This window comes from Populus nigra, chromosome 6, assembly GCF_951802175.1.
Source record: "Populus nigra chromosome 6, ddPopNigr1.1, whole genome shotgun sequence".
Taxonomy (NCBI): Eukaryota; Viridiplantae; Streptophyta; class Magnoliopsida; order Malpighiales; family Salicaceae; genus Populus; species Populus nigra.
In genome coordinates this window covers 12,578,549-12,601,010 of record NC_084857.1, presented here as the reverse complement: position 1 = coordinate 12,601,010, position 22,462 = coordinate 12,578,549, and the positions used below count along the sequence as shown (strand labels likewise).

The 22,462-nt window shown below is 31.8% G+C and overlaps 2 protein-coding genes across 3 annotated transcripts; one reads left to right on the top strand and one right to left on the bottom strand.

Annotated features, from left to right (window-relative positions):
* Positions 1-614: 614 nt before the first annotated feature.
* On the top strand, positions 615-2,105 carry LOC133695857 (phosphoenolpyruvate carboxylase kinase 1-like). 2 transcript variants are annotated; one of them, XM_062117822.1, is made up of 2 exons: positions 615-1,633; positions 1,777-2,105. In XM_062117822.1, the coding sequence occupies exons 1-2, from the start codon at positions 857-859 to the stop codon at positions 1,789-1,791; spliced, it is 792 nt and encodes a 263-aa protein (XP_061973806.1). In that variant the 5' UTR covers positions 615-856; the 3' UTR covers positions 1,792-2,105. The 2 variants fall into 2 exon arrangements, with proteins under 2 accessions (XP_061973806.1, XP_061973805.1); XM_062117821.1 differs by having other exon boundaries at positions 615-1,640.
* Positions 2,106-9,139: 7,034 nt separating this feature from the next.
* Positions 9,140-12,244, bottom strand: LOC133697515 (inorganic phosphate transporter 1-4-like). The gene is made up of 2 exons (XM_062120128.1): positions 11,855-12,244; positions 9,140-10,948 (listed from the first exon to the last, which is right to left on the bottom strand). Exon 2 carries the CDS (start codon positions 10,938-10,940, stop codon positions 9,375-9,377), a length of 1,566 nt encoding a protein of 521 aa, XP_061976112.1. The 5' UTR covers positions 10,941-10,948; positions 11,855-12,244; the 3' UTR covers positions 9,140-9,374.
* Positions 12,245-22,462: the final 10,218 nt, after the last annotated feature.

The following is a 22,462-nucleotide window of genomic DNA, read 5'->3' as shown; positions in this document are numbered from 1 at the left end:
ATTAACACGTTAAAATAATTTAAAAATAAAAAAAAAATTAATTTTTTTTAAAAACATTTTTTTTAAAATAAAAAAAACAAATAGCATTTAGAAGACCCCCACTTATCTTGCATCGAAGAGAATCCCAAGGCTCAAATCATACTGACTGTGAAAGAAATTTCATGGTGTCTCTAATGTGATTAAACATCAGTGGTTCCAAAAATATGATATGTAATCAAAGAATGTTTTTTTCATACATTCGACCGCCCCTGATTTCTTATAATGGAAGAGCAAGCATGGTGTATTACTTTCTTCCTTTTCGTACAACTTTTTAGGGTAATTTATTGTGCAATTTAAATTACGAATTTAACATGGATATTACAATTTATATTCGTGCAGGTATCAAATGCTAATAAAAAAAATCCATAATATGTGACCGGTAAAAACCAGACTTCGTTTCAGCAAAGGAAAACTAGAAGATCTTGTTTTTGTACCAAAAACTGAAAAAGAAAAGGTAAAAGTTGTTCAATGCATGAAAGGTATATAAAATAAATTTTTAAAAAATTATTTAAATATATTTTCAAATAAAAAAACTGTCACAACCCATACAGCTAGAGTTCCAGTCCAGTTCAAACAATGCACTAAAGGAAAAGGCTTTATCCGTCGTTTTATTAACAGACCTGTTTCTGATGCAGCGGCTCTTTCGGTTACTGTTGTTTCCAACCGTTAGATCCATGCTCCGCTGAATATTCCATCAAACATTCCTTAAGTAACGTTAACAGCCAAGATACACACCACCGAACAAGATTACAGCTTATATCACAGCAGCAACAGAGACATAACAGAGCAAACAACAAAAAAAACAAAAACAGATACAATGAGCGAGGCGCTCGACAGAGACTACCAAATCTGCGAGGAGATCGGCCGTGGACGATTCGGTACTGTTTTCCGATGCATCTCCCGCTCCACCGGAGACTATTTCGCTGTCAAATCCATCGTCAAGAGCCTCGTTTCCGGGGACTCCCTTGACTCGCAATGCCTCTTAACAGAGCCCAAGACCCTCCACTTCCTTTCTCCTCACCCCCACATGATCCAACTCCACAACCTCTACGAGGACGAAACTCACCTTCATATGGTAATCGACTTATGCTCTAATCAAGACCTCCACGATTTGATAATCACCAATGGCGTTCTTTCAGAGAACGAAGCCAGAGTGGTTTTTACTCAACTGATGAAAGCCATCTCTCACTGTCATACGTACGGCATCGTTCATCGAGACATCAAGCCTGACAACATCTTATTTGACGAGGAGAATACAGTTAAGGTGGCGGATTTTGGATCTGCCGAGGTTGCAATGGAAGGGGAGATGGTGAGTGGTGTAGTGGGGACACCGTATTACGTGGCCCCTGAGGTTTTGTTGGGGAGAGAGTATGGAAAGAAGGTGGATGTGTGGAGTGCTGGGGTGGTGTTGTACATAATGTTAGCTGGATTTCCGCCGTTTTATGGAGAAACAGCGGATAAGATTTTTGAGGCCGTTTTGAGGGGGAATTTGAGGTTTCCTGCTAGAGTTTTCCAGTCTGTGTCAGCAAGTGTTAAGGATCTTTTAAGGAGGATACTTTGTAAAGATGTTTCCAGGCGATTTTCTGCTGAACAGGTGCTAAGTAAGTAGAAACAAAAATTAGATTTTGTATTTAAGAGTTAGATTCTCATCAAAATGCTCATCGTTTAAATATCTTTGGGCTTTGAATCCAGATAATTGTTATAGTAATTTGATTACATGTGTTTAATTATTTGCAGGACATCCATGGGTAGCGAATGTGGCTGATTTGACATGAAGGCCAAAAAAGAAACAGGGGGCTTAGACGAGTAGACATGCTTGTGTTGTACAGTATAGGTAGTGCACGTACGGCATCGAGAGATTTGCAGCAGCGCCGGCGAGTATCCATCCTACTGGATTGGTTCTCACTTATGAAGAGGATCCCTTTTCTTTTCTTTTTCATTTTTTATTAGGTAAAGAAGCTGGCTTGGGAGGAAGGAGTTTCCATTTATAAGTTTGATTGTTTGTTTGTTTGTTTAACAACGGAGGATACTCTATATATATGAAGGAATCGTTGCATGAAACTGGAGATTATGAGTTTTCCTATAATGTAGTTAGTTGTTGTTTATCATTTAAGAATATTTTGTGATACAGCTTTCTTGATTGCTTTTATATATATATATATATATATATATATATATATATATATATATATATATATATAAAGAAAAATCTTTTATATGAGGTTATGATTTTATATTTTCCTTGATGATGTATGAAAAATTCACAAAAATAATTCCTAAACGGCTAGTCACTTCACATCTCCTATCCAAATTCCTCTTTAATGAATTATAATGAACAAAAATCAAACTAATTTTTTTTTGAATATTCAATGGTGATGCAAGAAACAAAAATAAAATCCAATTGCTATAAAACTAAGATGGCATAAAAAGATAAGGGTAAGAGGAGATAGAGAGAGATAGAAAGAGAATAAGAGAGAATAAGATCCTAAGTACACACTCTAGTTTTAGACTGTGTTTGTTTTGCACTTGTTTTTATATTTGTGGTGTAAAAAACATAATAAGATATTTGGTAATTGTAAAAATTATATTTTATATTGTGAAATCCATTAAAAAATTGAGTTTGAAATGCAGTTTTTATAAAGCAGTTTTTAAATATTTTTTTAACTAAGTTTCGTAAAACACTGTTTGTTTTTGCGTTTTAAAAACGCTTTTAAAAAAATTTAATTTTTTTAATTCAAATTAAAATTTTTTTGGTGTTTTTATATCATTCTGATGCGCTGATATAAAAAATAATTTTTAAAAAATAAAAATATATTATTTTAATGTATTTTCAAGTAAAAAGCACTTTGAAAAACAACCGCAATCCCTCAACTACCAAACATGTTAGTATATGTTTTTTATTGCATGTAAACTTCAATAATAATTTTTATAAAACATGCATCTAAATCTAATTAATTTTAGCTAACAATATTTTTTTAAAATCACAGCCACAAATCTATCTAAAAAATAAACACACTCGATAATAACATTCCTGGTATTATATAAAAAATTTCATTAAGATAAATTCATGAATACTTTAAAAGGCCACTGTTAAAGGCTAGAGTGAAATATACACAATGCTTGAAGGTGATAAGTTGACTATTCATTAAAGCCTACATTGCACACACCAATCACATGTAGATTGTTTTGGCTTGGCAAAGATGGGTGAACTTTATAATTTTTTGGGCATGTTGGGTTATGTACGAACAACTAGAAACCTAACTTTTCAAGCCTCAATTCAATCATGATTTTTTCAATTTGTTTAATTTTACACCAACACACACCTCTATGCATCTTTTTTAAAAAAAATTATCAAGAGTCACAACTATAAACTTTTCCATGCACATAATTTCTCTATGTATGCAATATTTTTTTTATATTAAGTGCATACACCACTTTCTTAGACAATAGCTATTACATTGTTAGCAATAACAAGAAGTAATAACATTTCTTGAAATCAATCCGCATGTCAAAGAGCCCACAAGAAATTAAGCCATGTAGTTGTGAGAGATGAAAATAACAGAGATAGAAACAGTGGTGAAAATAGAGGGCTGCCAATGCCTCGACCCTTGTAAAAACAATTTTGTCCCTGCCTCTCCCTCGAGCAATTTTAAGTTTTGGCCCTAAGATTTGTAATGTAGACGTGTCATTTGTATTCTTAAAAACAATTTATACACTACCTTTTATATAACATTGATATTAGTAATATTACCGTGGATTTTTAGAGAGTTTTTATATATTTAAACGAGTAAAAAAAATAAAATTAAGCATATAGAAACTAGATTTTTTTCCTAAACTGAACTCATGTTTTTTGGTTATTTTATAAGGCCAAGCTTATGAAAGCAGGATTCTGAGTACATTATTTGAAACTATAAGTGTTTTATTGCTTTTAAAGATTTTTTAAACTCGTTAAATTTAGATTTATCAAATATTATACCTTGATAAATATATTTTTTTCTTCTAAAATTTGACATTTAGTGACAAAACAATACTTTTTTTTAAAAAAAAAGCAATCAAGATTGCTTTCACGGGGGAATTTGAAATCCCATACCAAATGGTCCATACATATGTATGTAACAAAGGAAAGGCATGTGCATATTGAAATTAAGTTTTTCTTTTCTTTTTTGGTTTAATTAAATACATTCGTTTTTTAAAAAAAAATCATGAATGTAAAATAATTTCTTATTTTGTGTGTCTTCTTTTAGCGCGTTAGTCATCCTCAAGTTCATGCCATTCGAGGGAAATGAACATCACTTGGCAGACTCAGGTGGCCAAGTATTAGCATCATTGAAGCAACATCGAGGGAAATTTGGCACATCCAAGGGTGCAAAGCAGAGGAGACGTCTCCCAAGATCCATACTGTGGGTACTTGCACCCTAGATATCGCCGACCCCTTTCCCTTGTCGAAAAGGATTAGAATATTATTTTTATATTTTTATAAAATTATTTTTAATATCAGTATATATATATAGTACTTTTAAAATATAAAAACAAATTGGATGTTAATGACCTAGGTTCTTGAGGGGCCTGAAAAAGACAGTGGGGTTCTGTACATCTGCCCGTAGACAGGTCAGCCCAGAGACCAATTAGAGTCTTTAAAATGTGGTTCTCTGTTTTTTTGTTTTGGACCAGAGAAATATGATCCAATTTGATGCTTGGCAGAAGCCTAGGTCAATTTCCTTATCGTTGAGGCCGGTCCATTTCAATGGCTGGCGAGCTTAAATGCAACCCAATTGGTCTTCGGAACCCAAAGAATATTTAAACTTTGGAGTTCCTCCTCTCAAGTTCAAAAAGGTATGGAATGGAAATTTAGGACCGTATCCAAACTTAATTTTAACATTAAAGAAAATATATATGAGGGAGTTGTTGATGTTTTTTTTAAAACAAAGAAAAAATTGAGATGTGAACCAAAATTTGACGTGGGTATTTAATCAAATTAAAAAATAATTATATACACTAATAAATAATAAAAATAAACATAATTATAATCAAAGACTAAATTAGAAAACTATGAAATAAATGTAAATAAAAAACCTTGATCTTGTGCCGTGTTATGCTATTTAAATTTGTTTATTTGATTATATTTAATAGTTTTAGAAAAATATATGATAATTAAATTTTATTCAAAACAAAATTAAATCTTAGGGGTGTTTTTCTAAAACACCCCTAAGATTAGTACGAAAAAATAAAAAATCAAATTAGAAAAAAAAAACATTCTTTGTTAGCCCCAGTATACTTTTCATGACAAAATATATGGGAAAGAACACATAAATAAAACTGTTTTCTGTTTCAATGTCGAGACTGGCCAAGCATCAACTTTTCTTTCTCTTTCTTTATTTTCCAGTGATTTTCTTTTCTTTTAAATTTAGAAATTAAAATATTATTAAAATAAAGTTGTGGACCAAAACAAAAATTGCAAAAACCAAAAGTACCAAAAAGAAATTCAAAACAATTCTGAAGGCAAAAAAGTTTAAAAGGCGTGATTTGAATAATAACAAAAAAAAAAAACCATCCTTTTTGCTCTCATCGTCAATTTTGATTCGCTCATTCTCATTTTTCACAAACAATCAAAACAATTTTTTTTTTATAAAATCAAACAACTTAATTTCAAGATATTTTTTTATACACAACAATAACTTTATAAAAAAATTAAAATAAATTATTAAGTTTAATCTTCAATACAACGTGTAAAGATAAAATTATTTTTTTTCAAAAAACAATAAAAAAATAATTCAAAGAACTAAAAACAAAAACACTGTAGAAACAATAACAGAAAAGTATAAACCCATTAAATTTTTATTTTTACAAAATCAAGGATCAATTCAATATCAAAATATTTTTTATATCACAATAACTCAATAAAAATCAAATTAAAACAAGCTAAAAAAAGCAATCTCCAATCACTACAATATATAAAAAGAAAACTGGAAAAAGAAAATTCAACATATAGATTTGCACAGTATTTTATGAAGCGGTGAATAGTGAAATCATCCTCTCTTTAATATATATTTTATTGATAATGATGGAAATTTATGGTTGGGATAACTTTCTCATTTTTAATCCAAAGCCTATCGAATTTTTCCAACGTAATCTAGAGGTCTGTGCCAACCCTCCTCCTAGTTGATTTTCTGCTTTTGAGATAAATACCATTAAGGCATTAACTGAACAGAGGCATGCAAACCAGGACATCTGTTAGTTTAAGTTAGTTAGGTTGTCTAATCTCTTTGGCTATCCATATGCCCTCTGGAACTTCTTAATAAAGGTGAAGAAATAGAACAAACTAGAATATATTTATCTCATTTAAAATCTTGGTTCATTCTGAAATTTCTGCTCGGAATATTCTAGTTTTATTTTAGCTTTGAGTTCCTGCTAAATAGTATATTTATTTTTTAATTTTATCCCTTAACATTTAATTTATTAAATATTAAATTTCATAATTTATCATGATTTGTTTTTTGTGTGGTTATCTTGATCTCATGATTCAAGTCACAGGTTTGGTGAGTTAACCCAACTGACTCAAGTTTTTTTTTCCATCTTTTAGTTGATTTTTTTTTCAATATTTTCATCACTCAACATCTTCAACATTTTGTTGATTATGAATTAAGCTTTGTTATTTGTGTCGGTTTGTTTTCTATGAAATTATTGTAATCTCATAACCTGAGTCACGAGATTCGCGAGTTAGCGTGAGTAGATTTAAATCATTTTATTATGTCTTTTTTTTAGACTGATTTTTTCTCAATTTTGATTTGCTTAATTTTGGGTTATTATGGTTTTATAATCCAAGTTGTGGATTTAAAAGATTAACCAAAGTTAACTCGAGTCGATTCAATATGTTATCATCTCAATATATTTTTTTGAAAAAAAAATATAGTCTTGTATTTGTTTTGAGTCAAACTATATTTTTACTGTTCATCCAAGTTATCTTTAAACCCATTGAGTTGATCAGGTCATATTGGTTCAACTCCTATTTTTTTACTTGTATTTGAAAATTAAATTGTATAATTTTAAATTAATTTATTTTTATATTTAAATTGAAATTATATTTATTGAATTAATATTTTGAAGTTTATATACACACAAATATATAAACAACATAACCCTGAAATGGTATACCACAACACTTTAAAACTAAAATATACAATTCTAATTAAAAAAGCAAAATGCAACAAAATTAACAATCTTTTTACCGTTCATTTGCTTCTGGAACTTCATGATAGTTTATTGAAGTTGAAAATTAATTAATTTATTATATAGTTCTCGTAATTCCTCGTTTAGATTTTAATAATCTGCCAGATTTTTTTAGTGAAAGAAGAAAACCCCTTGCATAAAAGCAAGATATTCTATACTCCTTTTTGTTTAGACAAAAGTTAATTTTCACATGGAAGTTTTTGCATAGCATAATCAAAATTGTTCATTTGGAGATTCTAAGAAAATACGTTCGTGGTTGTGATTGAAACATTCCAAACAAATTTTAGTTCAATTAATTACCTTGTAGCAGAAGTGAATTCATTACGGCAAGTGGCACGAGTCATGATGGATAGCACATACAAACCACTAAAAAATCCAACTAGCAACCTTACGACAAAACAGCTTCTTTCAACGGAGTTTTAAAAAAAATTTAATTTTTTTTAAATTAATATTCTTTTATGTTTTTAAATTATTTTAATACATTGATATTAAAAATAATTTTTTAAAAAATAAAAAATATTATTTTAATATATTTTTAAATAAAAATAATTTAAAAAATAACCACAAAACTCTAGATTATCTATTATTCTTGGAGGATAACGTCATTACACGAGTTGCTAAACAAAGATTTTTTCAGAACAAAAAAAAAAAAATCCTTCAAAAACGATCGTCCATCTTGTGATTTCGCTCCACAAATTCTGCACTCCTTTTGTGTTCTGCAAGTTGGTCAGTAGCATCTTAAATTCGTTGTCATGTTGAGTACAAGTTCGTCATGGCGCTGGGCATGGACAGCTGCGCAGGTAAAGGGTCTAATCAAGGGGTCCCTTCAATCTGAAACAAACAAATTTGCCAGGTCCAGCTTCACTTTCCCGAACGTTCACAGACCAGACAACAGTGGAAACGAGAGAAAAAATGGCATGCTTTCCATTGGTTGCTAAAAAGGCTGTGGAAGGAAGAATTGATGCAAGTTTGGATTCTTTTGTGTCCATTCAGAATCTAAAATCGTATAAAAGAAAAATCACAAATGTTACAGAAAAGGAGTGCGGAAATTGTAGTTATGTGCTCATAAAGTAACGTTTCTGCTTAAGAGTCTGATAAAGATGCGAATCTTTAGAAGATTATGAGAAAATGAAGTGCACTGACGAGCTATGTAGACTTCTTTTAGACTTTTACTGCTTGTTACAATGCGATACGGATGGCACCGAAGTACAGCTAGCAGGGACAGAAGCAACAAGCCAAGGTTAAAGCAGATTCAAAGATGCCTGTCTTCTGTGGGGTGGGCTCTCGGTGGAGCGTCGTGATACTTAGCTAATGAAGCATGCTAAAGGCACCTTAAACAATGATTGTTTCGATTAATTAAGAAAAGATTTGATCAAGTTGGGACTGTTCTAGGCTCATGCCCCGCTTGCTGCCTAGTACCCCTCGGGAAGTGTAGTGGCTGTAAGGGTGTTTCTCCAATTCTTGGAACATGGAGAAATTACTTTGCCTTTAAACTACCAAATTGCCTTTAACATCAATCATGCAGGGATTAGTAGCCCAGAATACATCACTGCAAGCAATAACAGAAACAATTTACACATACAGGGTTGACAAAGTGTCCCTAATTTTCGATCTAATTTCACATCTCAACCTAAGGTAACGGAGAACAATGAATGTTACCAGTAAATGCCGCATGCAAAACAACGAAAGTGCCCAGAAAAGAAGAACAAATCACATGCTTTCCTGTTCGTTCTAAGAATAGACGAGGGCAAAACAACCAAGAAGAATTGGGTTTTCACTGTACTCTTAGCAAACCAAGGAGCCATGAGAAAAATAATTAAAAAAGGTTATTAGAGTGCAGGAATACGATACTATAATGAGTTCGTGTGAAAAGTTATGTAAACGGTGAAATAGAGATTCATTCTATAGGAACCGTACAGGAAAGTGAGAATCACGCCACTAGAAACGCTAATTTTTCTTATTATTCCTACAACTAAGACCAGCTAATTCACGGCTAGAAAAATAAGCAGAACCCTGAGAGCTTACTATGCTCACAAGCACGCTTATCCCTGCGTCTTCCGCTAATTTCCTGAGATTATACAAAGATACCACGTAGTATGAAAGCCTAACTAAACTGGAACGGTTTGCCTAGACTCAGCCGTGGATCCGTTTTCTTGCTCAACTTCACCAGACATTTCCTCGAGTGATTTTCCCTTCGATTCAGGTACTAAGAAAGTAAAAATCATTCCCAGGAAATTTATTACACCCAGAACTATAAGAGTCTTCCTCACTCCGATACCATCTGCAGCATACAAGAACCCGAATGCACCCACAATTGCCCCTGCTTTGCCCGATGCAGCTGATATACCATGGCAAGTGGACCTCAATCTCGCTGGGAATATCTCTGCAGGAACAACAAATGTGGTGGCATTGGGACCAAAATTGGCAAAGAAGAAAGTGAGTGAATACATCACAACGAAGCCAATTCGGTGGTCGGGCAGAGTCCAATGATGGTAAGGGATAGCCAAGGCAAACATGAATACTGTCATGAAGAAGAATCCCATCAATTGAATTGCAAACCTGCCAATCTTGTCAATAAATGCAACAGTAAACCAATAACCTGGAACCGTGCTGCAAAGAGCAATTAGAGTCTGTGCTCTAGCAATTTTAAAGACCTCTTCAAGGGCGTTCATAGTTTTGGGCTTAGGAATCCACCCAATAGCACTGAAAATGTCCTTTTGAAACAGATTCTGGCTGTAGAATGCGATGTCTAACAAGAACCAAGTGGTAGTGGTTCCAAGCAAGTGGAGTCCATGTCGACGAGCAAATTGTGTAGAGAAAAGACCAAAATCATTCCCCTTTTCCTGTGACATCTTCTCAATTTTCTCTTGTTCTGACTCCAACTCAACCTCAAGCACTTTTGCCATGTCAGACGCAGCCTGTTTAGCATTCTTCGCAACCAGGGCGGTGTAACGCGCAGTTTCAGGCATCTTCATTCGCCAGTAATAAGTAAGAGCAGCTGGAATTGCACCAAACATCACAATAATCCGCCAAGCATAATCAGCTTGAGGCACAGTCGAGCCAGCTGGATCAACTTCAAAAGCTGGGGCAGGAAACTGGGCCTTAAAAGTCGCAGAAATTATAATAGCGACCATACCCCCAGCCAAGATTCCAAAACCTTGCATGGCAAAAACAGCAGCAATGAAAGCACCGCGAGTCTTTTTATTAGCATACTCAGACATGATTGTAGCAGAAAGTGGGTAGTCACCACCAATGCCAAATCCAAGCCAGAAGCGAAAGAAGCAAAGAGTAGACATAACAGCGGTAGGATTTTTGCCAAAAGAGAGGCCAGAAGCAATGGAGCAAATGACCATGATCATCAACGTCATACCATAGACACGTTTTCTGCCCATTTTGTCACCAAGCCAGCCAAAGAAGAGCTGACCAGAAAGGGTACCACAGAAAGCAACACCATTAACAGCTGATGACACATTTGAAGGTAAAGCTCCCGGAGTATCAGAACCTGGCTGGTAGTAATATATCCGACCCAGCAATTTGGTCACAAGGGAGATGCAAAAAAGATCGTATGCATCAGTGAAGAATCCCATGCCAGCAATCACTATTGCTGTGAAATGGTACCATTGTGTTTTGGCCACATCAAGTGCATTAAGCACCTGCAATTGTTCCCTTGCCATGATTTTCCCTGGATTTATAGAACAAAAATCAATCAATAAATCGGCATACAAAGCATACATAATACTTCAGAAGGGAAAAAAAAAAAACACTTCTGGAAGTTGTTTGCAGTGAACCATTGACTCAACCTTGTTGAGACAATTAGACATGTGAGTGTCCAACAAAGATGGTTTAAGAAAAAGACATGAAAGTGTTAATTATGTTCCAAAAGGTAAGGTCCACTGCCACACGTCATTACGACAACTGAACTGACGCAGGAAAATTAAAAACAACAATAAAAACAGCGAAAATTAAATTAACAAAACGAAAAACAACCAAATCTTTAAAACGGAAATAAAAGAGTAAAAAAAATGATACAGTGGCTGATTGTGTTTGGCAAGTATTTTTTTTGTTTGAAAATATATTTAAATTATATTTATTTATTTTTAAAAAATAATTTTATATCATTACATCATATAATAATATTAAAAAACAAATTAAACAAAAAAATTTAAAATTTTTAAAAACACGTATCTGTGAATTGAAAAAAAAAAAAACGCTAAGAGCATTTCTAATAAAAAAAAAGCTATTTAAAAGAGCTAAATTGATAACATAATTTTAGCTTTTAACTAACATGGAAGAATAATTATTTAACTTCAAAATGCTATTTTAACTTTTTCTTTGGAGATGCCCTAAAAATCGCCATTGTTCTACAAAGTACTTGAAGGGGTTTCTTCCTCTTCCTTCTATACCATCAAAAGACCAATCAGGCTAGAAAAGAAAGGGGTGTCTATCTATCTTGTTTCTAATTTCAAGAAAGAAAAAAAGGGGGTGAATTAAGATAACAAAATTGAAGTAAAAATCATCCATGCTCTTAATTAACAGGAACAAAAAAGTATTTAACGAAGCAAAGTGGAAAACAGAGTGCAGCATGTACCTCAAGTGCAGCACAGCAGAGAGAGAGAGAACAGCACAAAAAAGGATTATGAGCGCTCCTAAGGTCAGCAGAGAGAGAGAGAACAGCACAGAAAACAGAGGTGCTAGCTAGGTTTTGCTTTTTATTAGAAGTAATCAAGGGACGAAAGAGAATTATGGAAGAGCAAACGTTACGTAGAGTAGAAGTTCGAGAGAGAGGGAGATTGGAAATGAAAGAAAGAGAGAGATTTAAGCGATCGCAAAGAATCACAAAGGAATGTACTATCTATCTATATCTCTTCTATGTATAGTTAATGACTCTGTGAGAGAGAAGAGATGAGAAGAGAGAGAGCAGGCAAGGGATGGAGGGATAGAATGGAGAGGTAGTTGCGTATTTAACTGCAACGAACCCTCTCTGCTTTCGGATTTTTTTTTCACCATTATTATTATTATTTATGACGTTAAGAGCTCCTGTCAGTTCTTTATCCCTCCTGGCTGCATTATGAGAAATTTCTTCTTTTATATACATATTTCTTTATTTAAACAAAAAAACAGTGATACGTGGGATCGAATTTATTTACCACCAAATCCAAATTCGAACCTTGTGATGACACTATTAAGTATTTGAAAAAACACAATTTTTATTTGGGTTTCTAATTAGTATTAAAATATTATCAATTAAGTTTTTCATTTACTTTATAAATTTTTAACAAAAAAAATATTAAGTTTCTTATGTAGTTGGAGGAGGGAACTTATGGATAGACAGATTTGGTTGAGGATTTTGGAAATTCGAGGTTTTTTTACTTGAGATTTACTAAATAATTCATCTCGTTTGTTCTTTTTTTTTATTTATTTACGTGGGGTGTTCGGACCAGCTTGCGCGCACCACGACTATTCCCCACGGCCCACTGGACATCCTGCAAGCCCAGGGGCAGGTTAGGCACCGCGGGGGTGACAGGCGTGCACATAGAGGGTCGAACCTGGGACGGGAGCGAAACAAGTCACACGATTGACCACAGCAGTTAGGCCCTCAAGTGCATCTCGTTTGTTCTTTACGACATGTACTTTGGTTCCGAATCAACAGATTTATTTATTTATTTATTTTTACCTTTTGGAAGAAGTACTAGCGGTTGATTTGAGCGAGACTTTAGGATAAGATTTTTCTTAACTTTTTAATTTAATTTTTTATATATATAAAAAAGTTTTAAGAGTACAAATGGACATTTAAGTAGTGTTTGTTTTTTTATCTAACCATGATTTAAAAAAAATTGAAATTTTTTATTATACTGGATCATTTTCATGTGGTAATGATAAAAATATTATTTTAATTTATTTTTAAATAAAAAAACTTTAAAAAATAATTTTTATCACAATATTAAACACTCTTTGTATCATCATTTACAGAGGAAAGAAAGAACACCATGTTATGTGGCTTGGCTATAGGACATGTTACACTAAATATTACATAACTTATTAAACCGATAACTGTCTTTCAGCTAACTTAACCTTCTCTGTCCCTCAGGATCAACAAGAAATAATATAGGAATATTCATCTTTTATCCATCAACTACCTTTTTTTGTCTTATTTTAAACCCTAGCTTACCCTCTTGAATAAACTTTGCAAAGGAACCCTTTAGTTTTTGAAGCATTGGATTCTCATCAATATTTGCGTTACTCGAGACAATATTCTCGCTTCCACTTTATCAACCCCTGATCGCACGAGTGCTTCCCTTAAAGCGAGATGCTCCTCGACTAATGTATTTTTGCATCCCACAACTTTGACAAACTGCTTAGCCCTATTCATATTCAATGCAAAAGCACTCAATTAGTGAGCTATTACATACTCTTTCATTAGTGACTATTTTCAAGCAAATCTCATGGTTGCCTTTGCAACCCTGCCTCTTTTATAACTAAGTAAACATTTAGGGGCCCTAGTTGGTGATTAATGTTATTTCCTTCTTGCCGATGAAGCTTATCCCTTATAGTTTCATTAGCAAACCTTGATCCCTATTATTTTGAGGTCATATCTAGCATTCATAGTCTGTTTCAATTTGGTACAACTCTTACATCCTGCACAAAAACAACACTTTACCCCTGGATATCTAGTCATTTGTTACAAATCAATGCATCTCATGAAGAACCACGTAGCTCTAGGTTCAAGTGGCATTTCGCCCCTTATCACAACTCATTTGATAATTATTCGGTTGTCCGGATTTTAACAACAAAAAAGGTTAAGCTTTATGTCATGTGGTTCTATTTGACGAGATGAGTTCAATGATAGTGGTGTTTAACCTTCATCTTGCTGGAAAAGGTAGACTAGTGCTTAGAAAGTTTTGTGGTTTTTGGTTGTTTGATGATTTTAACCAATGTTTTCTATTTTCAGGTCATAAATGAGTCTATTAAGTTTTGTATGGTGTTTAACAAGTGTTTTGGCGTGAAGATTTTGTTGAAATGGGTGTATTTGATCCAAAAGTTGAAAACTTAACTTTCCAATGATTTTTCGACCACCTAAGATAGCTACGAACTAGGTAATAGGCGATACGTCCTTTGCTTTATTTTTTTTTTAAAATAAAAAGGTTCACTTTTTATTGCACATATATAAATAAGCCCATGTTTTTGGGCTTGGATTTCTAGGCTCAAACAATCTTGGGCTCGAGTAGTTGGCCTTGCGCGAGGGCTTGACCTCTTTCTCTATGGTTTCATTTTTTGCAAAATTTTTAATTAATACCCTCCCTTTTTGTATGTATTTTTTAGTTTATATTAATTTTTTATTTTAATTTAAACTAATACCCTCTATCTTTTATTTTTAAAATTGTTTTGTTCAATGTTGTTATTTTTTAAATATTTTTTATTGTTATAATATTTTAAAAGATTTTTATAATTTATTTTTTCATTTATATTTGATATAAATAAATTTTATTTTTATAATGTATTTTTTTTTATAAAAATAGTGTTTGTTCATGATGAGAAAAAATGACTTCTAATATAAAAAAAATAAAAACATATAAAATCAAGAGAAAAGAGTGTGTTAGATATTTGCATACTTATATGTCTTTTGTTTTTAGAAGAGATACTAGCTTAACACTTTAGTATTTAATTATTATTAACAACTATTTCATAGTTGAATAATTCAATTATTTTAAAATTCATTTTATTAAACATAAATAATATATTCACAATATTTAATTAAAAAACATATACAATAAAACATTTTTGTAGCATTAATATATTGTTTTAACAATAAAAATTAATTTAGAATTCTACTCGAAGAGTATTGTGAAGCCAGCTAGGCATTATTGCCTAAGTCAATAAATGTGGGTACCAATTCGGTGCTACTTGCTTCTTGTCTTTTGCAAGACAAAGGTTGGATGCTTGCCTATAAATAGGTAATGCATCTAAGCCTTAAACACACCACAAGAGAGAAAGTGGAGAAGAGGAAGAGAGAGAAAGTTCCCACAATGTTGTGAGGAATCAGTGAGAGAGTAACTGAGGTATTTTCTCCTATTAATAGAGAGATTTCAGTTGTTCTCCTATTAGTAGAAAGAGGTTGTAATTCTCACATTACTTAGTAAAATCCTTCTATACTTGTCCGTGGAGTAGCCTAATTGGATGAACCACGTAAATTCTTATGTGTCATTTCTTATTTTATCATGTCCCTTGTCTTTTATCTTATCGGGATTGCATGTCAGTATCCTAATAGTGGTATTATTCACACTTACACAATCTTTCCTGGGAACTTACGTAGTGAAGTATTATTCACATGATACTATTTTTGTATACATTACAGATCAGTGAAACGGTGATAGCTGAATAAATCTCGATGAATAAAATAACAGCAAAGTACGAGATTGAGAGGTTCAAGGGGAGCAATTTCTCACTATGGAAAATGAGAATGAAGGCGGTTTTAAGGAAAGAAAATTGCTTGGCAACAATTAGAGATAGACCCGCGGGGATCACTGATAATGCAAAATAAAATGAGATGGATGGAAATGTTATTACTAACATACATTTAGCATTAGCTGATGAAGTATTATCAAGTGTCGCGGAGAAGAAAACAACTAAGGAGATATGAGATACTTTGACAAAGCTATACAAGTCAAAGTCTTTGCATAATAAGATTTTCTTAAAGTGAATGTGCAGAGCTTTTACTTCAAAGTCTTCTTGATTCGTAGATCAGCTCTTTATCAATTTGACCAATAATATCCTTTCAGACTATTTAGTCTTTGATGATATTGCAGCCGCTATCTTGGAAGAAGAAAATAGGCGCAAAAACAAAGGAGACAAATAGTTCAAACCAAGTAGAGGCGTTGTTGATTTCAAGAGAAAGATCAACGGAGTGTGGCTCTAATGGGAGTCAAATGCAAGGGAGGTCCAAATCGAAAAGTAAGAAGATTGTGAAATGTGACAACTGTGGTAGAAAAGGGCACTTTAAAAGGGACTGTTGGTTTAAAAAGGGTATAGAAAACACTGCAGAGTCATCAAAACCTCAAGGATGTGTTGCAAACACCTCAGAAGATGGGGAGGCTTTATACAGTGAAGCAACAACAGTCTCTACAAATAGAAAAGAGCTCACTGAGGTTTGATTAATGGATTTAGGAGCAACATGACATACGACTCCTGCTCAAGAATGGTTTCATACGTATGAACCCATCTCTGAAGGCTTAGTGTTCATGGGCATTGCTCATACTCTAGAGATTACTAGCATTGACACCATCAAATTAAAGATGTATAATGGCTCAATTCGTACTATTTCAGGAGTGCGACATGTGAAAGGTTTAAAGAAGAATCTTTTGTCGGTAGGACAATTTGATAATCTTGGCTGTAAGATTCAAACAGATAATGGAATCATGAAAATTGTTAAATGAGCACTGGTGGTTTTAAAGGTAAGAAAGATAGTTGCAATCTTGTTTGTGTTAATGGGAGAAACACATCATGAGGCAGAGACGTCAATCGCATCAGCCAATCCTACAGAAGAGAAGACGATGATGTGGCATTAAAAACTAGACCACATGTCAGAGAAAGGTTTGAAAATTCTCTCTGATCAGAAGTTACTCCCTTTTGTGAGCATTATGTTACAAGTAAACAACATAGGTTAAAGTTTGACGCATCAACAACTAAGAGCAAATACATGTTAGACCTGATTCACTCTGATGTTTGGCAAGCACTGGTTACATCCTTCAAAGGAGCAAGATACTTTGTATCATTTATATATGACTTCTCCAGGAGATGTTGGGTATATCCAATTAGAAGGAAGGCAGATGTGCTCGCAGTCTTTAAAACCTTCAAAGCACGAGTAGAACTTGAATCTGAAAAGAAGATCAAGTGTTTAAGGACTGATAATAGAGGAGAATATACCAGTGATGAATTTGATAACTTCTGTCAACATGAAGGTATCAAAAGGCAGTTCACAACGGCATACACTCCACAACAAAATGGAGTGGCATAGCGGATGAACAAAACTCTATTAGAAAGAACAAGAGCAATGTTGAAGGCTGCAGATCTAAGAAAACCATTATGGGAAGAAGTAGTCAATACCCTCTGTTATGTAATAAATCGATCTCCATCAACTGCAATTGAGTTGAAGACACCGATGGAGATGTGGACCGGAAAGCCAGCTGATTATTCTCGATTGCATATATTTGGAAGTCATGTATGAGTGATGTACAATACTCAAGAAGTCAACAAGCTAGATTCAAAATCCAAAAAATCTGTATTCTTGAGATATGATGATAGAGTAAATGGGTATCGCTTATGGGATCTCACTGCCCACAAGATAGTCATCATCAAAGATGTCATATTTGCATAAGATAAAATGTAAATGGAAGTAGTTTAATTGAGTGAACCACATAAATTTTTGTGTGTCATTTCTTATTTTATCATGTTTCTTATTTTTTATCTTATCGGATATGCTAGTATCTTAACAAATACATGAGTGTTAATAAATACAAAAGGATTACGTAAGAGGAGCAACTCTTACAACAGAGCACAATAAGCTCCGGTACCAATAAGATTGGCCTTTGAAAAAAGAATGATGATAAATTTCGAACTAGACTAATCCTGATTTTCCTTTCTTCTTCTCGATGAACAAAAAAAAAAAAATTGGCCTAGCTTTTTTTCATTTCTAAGAATAGACAAGGGAAGCTTCTTCTTTGCTTCTGTGAAACGTGTATCACCATCTCTTACTGGGAGCATAAATGAGATGTTACTTTTGGATATTGACCAAAGCAGTTCTATATCTAATACATATATGATATTTAGGGTTTTTTTTTTGTTTCAAATATATTTTAAAAAAATTGATTTTTTTTTATTTTAAATTATTTTTTTATTTTCAAATTATTTTAATATATTAATATCAAAAATATTTTTATAAAATAAAAAAAAATTTAAGATATTTTTAAATAAAAAATACTTTATAAAATACCTACTTCTAAAGTTATAAACACCGTGTTTCGTGTGTTGGATGCGACAACTAATCTATGAATTAAAGAACCACGCAGATCAACATTTTCAAGTTAGGAGCAAATTGCTACCAGCAATCCTAAGTGTGAACATCCTCCGTGATGTGATCGGGAAATGATTGATAGACCAGCTACTCAGCTCTGGTCTTTAATGTCGTCTGGATTGGATCCCACAGTCTTTAATCTTTGTAGGGGAAGTCAAAAGTCTACGAGTCAATTGAAGCACGAAAAATTATTAGAAATTACTAGTTATTTGATAAAAACAAATTTGGAAAAAAAATAAAAAAAATAAAGATATAAGCTTTATATATACAATTATAAATAAAAAAATTATGCATGTATTTAATAAAATACATCGAGAACTATATATGCCAATAAATATAAACTAATAAAATGTTAACGTGTCTATTCAACCCGTATCTTTGAAGGTTGAACAATTATTTTTCTAACACAAAAGAATTAATGTGTAGGTGTTATTAATGAGTCTTTTGACTTCGAGTGAAAAATATAATCGTGAATTAAAAAATTAATGTTTATATATAATAAAATATAGTAAAGATCATACGGGTTAATAAAAATATGTAAATTCTCAAGCTAATTTTTAACGTAACAGAAGAATAAAATAATGTTGCAATTTTTATAATAAAGCATTATTTCCTTAGTCTTTATATAATAATTTTTCTAAAAAAATATAAGGAAAGAAATCTAAAAATAAAGTACAAAAAAATAAAGATAAGAAAAAAAATGATATAAGTAAATCAAGTGTAAAGTAATAAATATTTAAAGCATAAAAAATAAAAAATAATATTTTTTTCCAAAGAAAAATTTAAAGAAAAAAATATAAAAACATGAAGATAAGAAAAGAAATGGTGACAAATCATTAAGTGTAAATGAAAAAAAAATCAAGGACAAAGAGGAAGAAAACATAAAGAAAACTTAATTTTTTTAAATAAATAAATTAGAAATTATAATTTTACCACCATGCAGTACCACTACAATAAAAAAAAAAAAAAGCAAAATTTTTAATTTTTCCATTCCAACATGAAAACATCGATTTGTTTTAATATATGTATAATTACCCGTGCCATTCCCTATCATTTCTGCTTTGCCCCAGCTGTTTATGAATGAAATGGGATGCCATATGAAGTACAAACACGATATCACACCATATAGACATCTAAGGCCTCTGCTATGTCGTGGGTTCATTTTTAATTTTTTTAAAAAATTAAAAGTAGAATTTGAGTTTATTTGAGTCCTATAAAGTATGGCTCCAAATATATTTGATTGTTGCTGCGGCCAGAACTTAAAGTTATTTAGTTCCTGTCCACTCTGATCCAAGTCTAGCATTGAGTTAGCTTTGGCCATGCCGTACAAAATTTGAGGTTATTTTAATTGTATACATTGTAAGATACAAGTTTATTTTTTAATACTGCGACTAATAATTTGTATATAATTTGTAAATAAAAGTAAATGTAAAATTAAGTATAATCTGATAAAATTATTATTACAGTATATTTAGTAAGTAAATGATATAACATTTTCTTTCAAATTCATCAATTATTTTATTAATATATACTCTTATAAATTTTACTGAAAATAATAATATTTATAATACAAATCATAATATTTTTAGTATTAATATTATTAATTATTATAAAAATAATATTATTTATAAATCCAAAAATAATAATATTTTTGAGATTAATACTATTAATTATATTAAAAAAATCTATTAAGAAAAAAATATAATAATACTTTTAATATTAATTATACCAAAAAAATAATATTAAGAGAACAAATAATAATAGTTTTGAGATCAACACTATTAATTAGACTAAAAACCTAATAATATTTTTAACACCATTACTATCAATTATACCAAAAAAATATAATAATTCTTTTAATATTAATTATACTAAAAAAATAATATCAACAAAACAAACAATAATATTTTTACTATTAATACTCTAAAAATTAATTATATCAAAAAAGGAATATTAAGAAAACTAATAATAATATTTTTAGTAATAATACTTGTAATCATACTAAAAGTGTCGGCAGCCCAAACCCCACATGGCGCTTGGGCTGCACCCATGACGAAGTAGACCAAGTGCCATGCGACGTTGTGCTGCCAGTCTGAGGAGGTGCTATCCAAGTGCCACACGACGCTTGGTTTGCCCGCGGGCATCACTAAATGCTATTTTGGGTCCTACCCTGCTAGGCCTAAGGCTAGCCTTGAGCCATGCCTGGTAGCGTCCACGCCAAAACGCCACCTGGTGCTTGGATTGCAGCGTAGAGGAAGCAGGTCAAGCGCCACGTATCCTAACGTGGTTTTTTTCATAATAATAGTAATTTTTTAAAAATTTATTAACGATCATAATAATATTTATACTTTTATAAATTTTAATAAAAATAATAATATGAATTATTATAAAAATAATATTATTTATATCACCAAATATAATAATATTTTAGAGATCAATACTATTAATTATACTAAAAAATAATATTAATAGAACAAATAATAAAAGTTTTGAGATCAATACTATTAATTAGACTAAAAATAATAATAATATTTTTAATACCAACACTATCAATTATACTAAAAATATATTAAGAAATAATATAATAATTATTTTAGTATTAATTATACTAAAAAAATAATATCAACAAAACAAACAATAATATTTTTACCATTAATACTCTAAACATTAATTATACTAAAAAAAGAATATTTTTAATACAATTATACAAAAAGTATAAATTGCCCAAGCGCCCCCGTGACATTTTTACTGCACCCAGGAGAAGGGAAAGCAAGCACCACGATACACTTGGGCGGCCTGCCTGGGGGCGTGGCAGCACTTGGTCTGCTTGCGGCTAGGACCCAATGCTATTTTGGGTCCTGCCCTGTCAGGCCCAAGGCTAGCCTTGAGCCATGCCTGGCAGTTCCCACACCAAAACATCACCCGACACTTGGAATGCATCGCAAAGAAAGCAAGCCAAGCACCATGTCGCGCTTGGGATGTCCACCCTCAGGAGGGAACGTAAGCGTCACATGTCCCAACGTGGTTTTTTTTCATAGTAATAGCAGTTTTTTTAAAATTTATCAAGGATGATAATAATATTTATACTCTAATAAATTTTAATGAAAATAATAATATTTATAATACAAACAATAATATTTTTAATAGCAATAATATGAATTATTATAAAAATAATATTATTTATAAAACCAAATATAATAATATTTTAGAGATCAATACTATTAATTAAACTAAAAAATAATATTAATAGAACAAATAATAAAAGTTTTGAAATCAATACTATTAACTAGACTAAAATAATAATAATATTTTTAATACCAACACTATCAATTATACTAAAAAAAATATATTAAGAAATAATATAATAATACTTTTAATATTAATTATACTAAAAAAATAATATCAACAAAACAAACAATAATATTTTTACCATTAATACTCTAAGCATTAATTATACTAAAAAAAATTATTTTTAATATAATTATACAAAAAGTATAAACAGCCCAAGCGCCCCGTGACACTTTGACTGCACCCAAGAGAAGGGAAAGCAAGTGCCACGTGATGCTTGGGCGATCTGCATGTGGGTGACAACGCTTGGTTTGCCCGCAGCCAGGACCCAATGCTATTTTGGATCCTGTCATACTAGCCCAAGGCTAGCCTTGGGCCATGCTTTGCAGTGTCCACGTCAAAGCGTCACCTGGTGCTTGGACTACAACGCAGAGGAAGAAGGGCAGGCGCCACGTCGCGCTTAGGCTATCTGCTCTCAGGATGGAACCCAAGCGCCATGTGTCCCAACGTGGTTTTTTTCACAGTAGTGACAGTTTTTTAAAATTTATCAATGAAAATAATAATATTTATACTATAATAAATTTTAATGAAAATAATAATATTTATAATACAAATAATAATATTTTTAATAGCAATAATATGAATTACTATAAAAATAATAGTATTTACAACACCAAATATAATAATATTTTAGAGATCAATACTATTAATTATACTAAAAATTAATATTAATAGAACAAATAATAAAAGTTTTGGAAATCAATACTATTAATTAGACTAAAATAATAATAATAATATTTTTAATACCAACACTATCAATTATACTAAAAAAATATATTA